This window comes from Bradysia coprophila (assembly GCF_014529535.1).
Source record: "Bradysia coprophila strain Holo2 chromosome IV unlocalized genomic scaffold, BU_Bcop_v1 contig_106, whole genome shotgun sequence".
Lineage (NCBI taxonomy): Eukaryota > Metazoa > Arthropoda > Insecta > Diptera > Sciaridae > Bradysia > Bradysia coprophila.
Window position 1 is genome coordinate 1453313 of NW_023503372.1, and position 3916 is coordinate 1457228.

The window sequence follows — 3916 nt, forward strand, 5'->3', positions numbered from 1 at the left end:
ATGAAGATGGATGGTAAATACATCCGAATGCAAGGCAATAAAAAGTCATCACAATAGAACGGACGATGTTTTCATTTTGATCGGAGTTAAGCAACTACAACAAGAAGCAAATAAATGCTAATGTCGCACAAAAACTTCTGACAAAATTGAGGTGGCTGTATGAAGCATTGAAAAAAATTGTGGCCCCTACTAGATCGTACTAGATCTCTGACTAATTTCAGATTGTCTCATTTGAGTTCGATCGGAACTTGAACGTTTAATTTAAGACCACTTGTCTTAATTTCCGTGAACTGACTGGTCACAATTTGTCATACAAACATCCGATCACATCATCAATTGCACCAATTTAAATGCTTTAAAAAACAATTTGATGCAGCAAAACCTTAATGCTTAGTTTCCTCTTACCAAAAAAGTACTCCGTGTGAGAGACAAAATTGAATTTTGTCAATTTTTTCTTTGTTTATTTGACAGCTCGCTCTCTCACGGCTCTCTCACGGAGTACTTTTTGTTGAGTGGAATGGACACTTAAGTGCCCATTCCACTTAAAAAAAGTACGCCGTGAGAGAGCCGTTAGAGCGCCGTGAGAGAGCAAACTGTCAAATAAACAAAGAAAAATTGAAAAAATGCAATTTTGTCTCTCACACGGAGTACTTTTTTTGGTAAGAGGAAACTAAGCATTAACGACGAAGAGCTGTTTTCAGAAATTTATTGGCACGTCAGGGACCGCTGATAATTTAAATGATTGAAATATTTCATTGAAATTGTGAATATTCTTGTCCAGAAATATAGCATTAGACACAAAAAAAGACCACTTGTAAAAATCTTGTAGACTTACATCCTTCGATATCATTCGAACTTTTTCGCAGAAGGTAGAACGAACACTTCACATTTTTTTTTGAAAAATTCAATTTTAAATGCAAATTCAATTTCTAATGAATTTATTTTCTGAAAAAGTTACAGTTCACGAAATGAAGGCAACAACATCAACATCGAACGAGTATGAATAGTAAATCACCATCCACATAAATTGAAAAAAAAAAATTGAATACAGGGAGATATCATAAAATCGAAGCACATTGATTCTTCCATTTGTATTTAGTTCATCTTATATGATTGGCTCCTTTAAATCTAACACCTTTAAGTTTGTGCACTTTGTCCGAATAATTTCGAAGAATCGATCGTCAGCGTTAAAACCCCAACCCAGCCGTATGGTCTGCAGATCAACGTTGGTCGTTATTTGATCGATATCGTCACTAGTGAGATATCTTCTATCTTGGATAAACTTTATGGTTAATTCGGCCAGCCGACGATGGATCTTGGTGAATTCACTCCAATTAACTTTGCTGGTTAACATTCCAATTTGTAGCGTGTGAAGATTAGGAAATTTCACAGATTCGAAGAAACATTGATTAACGTAATCCATAGTTAACGATTCAACTTTATCTGCACTTTGTGCCATTGTCAAAGTACTTTTGCGCACATTCACATCGGGGAAAATTAGACTGTGAATGTTTGGAAGCTTTTTGAGAAAATTCGGTAAAAATCGATTATCTCTCAAACGATTGTCGGATAACTCTATCGTGCGAACACTGCTGTTCTCTTTCAACCGTTCGTAAAAGTCGTTGTCCTGAGGTATGTCATCGACAACCACATTCAAAGTTTTTAATTGGGTCATGCTGGCAAAGATGCACTCATAAACCGAATGCGGAAACGTGCCTGCTAGTTCCAGATAGTTTAGATGTTCCGCCTGCGATTTGACAAATCTCAACATATTGTCGTGCGATGACTGTTGATCGTCTGCGTTTGAAATGGTTAGCGCGTTTGAAATGGTTAGCTGTGTCAACCGAAATGGAATCGGAACATTTAGTTTTCCGATAGCAGCCGGTATCGACAAATAACGTGAATTAGCAATTAATGACGTCAACATATCTTGAGTTAATAGGAAATCTACCCATGCGTCGCAATTCTGCTTCTCGTCTTTCTGAATTTTTATTTTGCTGAGTTTTGCTTTTCGAAAGCATTTGATGATCCGTTGATCACATTCGAACATAACCAAGTTGTCCAACTTTTTCAGGTCCGGCAAAACTTGACCCAATGGAACATCACTTGCTTCGTGTAATTTTATTATTGCCATGTAGATGCACTTCAAGTTTGGTGTGAGACGCAACATTTCAGCAAATGTAGTAAGGTTGTGTATGCGCCCTAAACGTATGTCCAATTTGACAAGATAGAACCCATGCCTCTGGAACATTTTGAGAATTTGGGTATCCTCGGCCAAATCGCCCCGTTCAATTTTAATTGTTCCAAATTTGCGATCTGTTGTCAGAATGAAATCCATTTTCTCCTTATTATTGGAACGAGTGTCATCACATTTCACAGTCAATGACCATCGACATGCTGCTTCGATTATATTTTTCCACCTGAAGACAGAAACCGCCATAGTAAAGCCATTATTGGGTAAGACAAAAAAAAAACACAAAAACACTCACAGTTTACATGTCAACGTCGCATTTTGCAAATTTCTACCGTCCAGATATCGCAAAACTTGTATGATTGTTTCACGAGGTAGATCGTTGATATTTTTGCTCATTTTTAGTCGAACTATTTAGATCACAATGACAGCTCATGAACAAGATGAACAGATAATCACAATTTCGGTCACTGACTGGACTGGCATGACGATCGCATGTATAGTTCACTTCCACGATTTCGTTTACAAACCGTAAACAACCAACTTGACAAAAGTGGAGACTCTCCGAGAGGGATTTCTTTTAAAATGGATCTGGTATTGTCGAAGCTATTTTTTAGAGGTCAGTTGGTTATAAGCATATGCACAAACAATCCGGGATCTAAATACACTGAGAAAAAAGATTACGTCTGACACGTATAAAGTGTGGTAAGGAAGTTATACGCCAGACACGTATGCGTGCTAACGTACGACACGTATTGTTATACATACGTCTTGTATAAAATACGAGTGGCATGTTTCTTACCTTAGTCATCGTATATTATACAGTGACTATGTATGGAAATACGTGTCGTGTGTAAGTACGCATACGTGACTGGTGTACCTTACCAAACTTTATACGTGTCAGACGTAATCTTTTTTCTCAGTGTAGTCCAAAACCACTGTCGCCTAATTTTCATATTCTCAATTGGCGAGTTGAAGGTTCGAATGTCGAAAAAGTGTGTTTTTTCTCCAGAGATTTACGGCCGCTACAGACAGATAGATAGATATCATATAAGTCTTTAAAGTCTTAGGGAAAACCATCAATAACATCCCAAATATGGAACTTCCCATAATCCTTGAACCGAAATCAAGGAGAGGGGAAGTAGTGACGAGTTGTATGTATAAGAAAAACTGGAATTAGTATCCCAAATCATAGCTACCTATCTTTTATTGATCTAGAAAAAACTTGAAAAATCCTTATATGGACATACATGACTTTCCCAGGTCATATCTCAGGCTCCCGAACTGAAATCAGAAGTACTTGAATGACACCACTTTTATGAAAAATAAATTCGAAATGGCTTCAAAGTTGATGAATTTTCCGGGACACTTTTTAGGTGAACCCTAATAACGACTCCATTCCAACTCCTCTAAAAAAAGTTCTTCCATGAAATATCGGTAATGAGCCATACTTTCCAGAACAGAAGAAATTTTTCAAAAAAACATTGTATTTTCGGAGATATTCGACTTTGAAGGTTTTCATATGAATGGCTTTTCCGGCCGGAAAAACGATTTTCCATTTTCCGGAAACAAATTTTGTTCCACAACTTTTCATGGCAAACAACATGGAACAAAGAAAAATCTTAAAGAACTTTAGGCGCACGGAATTACACAAGTACCTGGACTGGTAACTCTAGTTTGCATTTTTTTCTTCATATGCCGTTTATACTGAATGGTTTTTGAAAA

General features: G+C 37.0%; 1 protein-coding gene across 1 annotated transcript; it reads right to left on the bottom strand.

Moving 5' to 3' along the window:
* Positions 1-946: 946 nt before the first annotated feature.
* Positions 947-2663, bottom strand: LOC119070803. Its single transcript, XM_037175283.1, has 2 exons — positions 2490-2663; positions 947-2420 (listed from the first exon to the last, which is right to left on the bottom strand). Exons 1-2 carry the CDS (start codon positions 2588-2590, stop codon positions 1106-1108), a joined length of 1416 nt encoding a protein of 471 aa, XP_037031178.1. The 5' UTR covers positions 2591-2663; the 3' UTR covers positions 947-1105.
* Positions 2664-3916: the final 1253 nt, after the last annotated feature.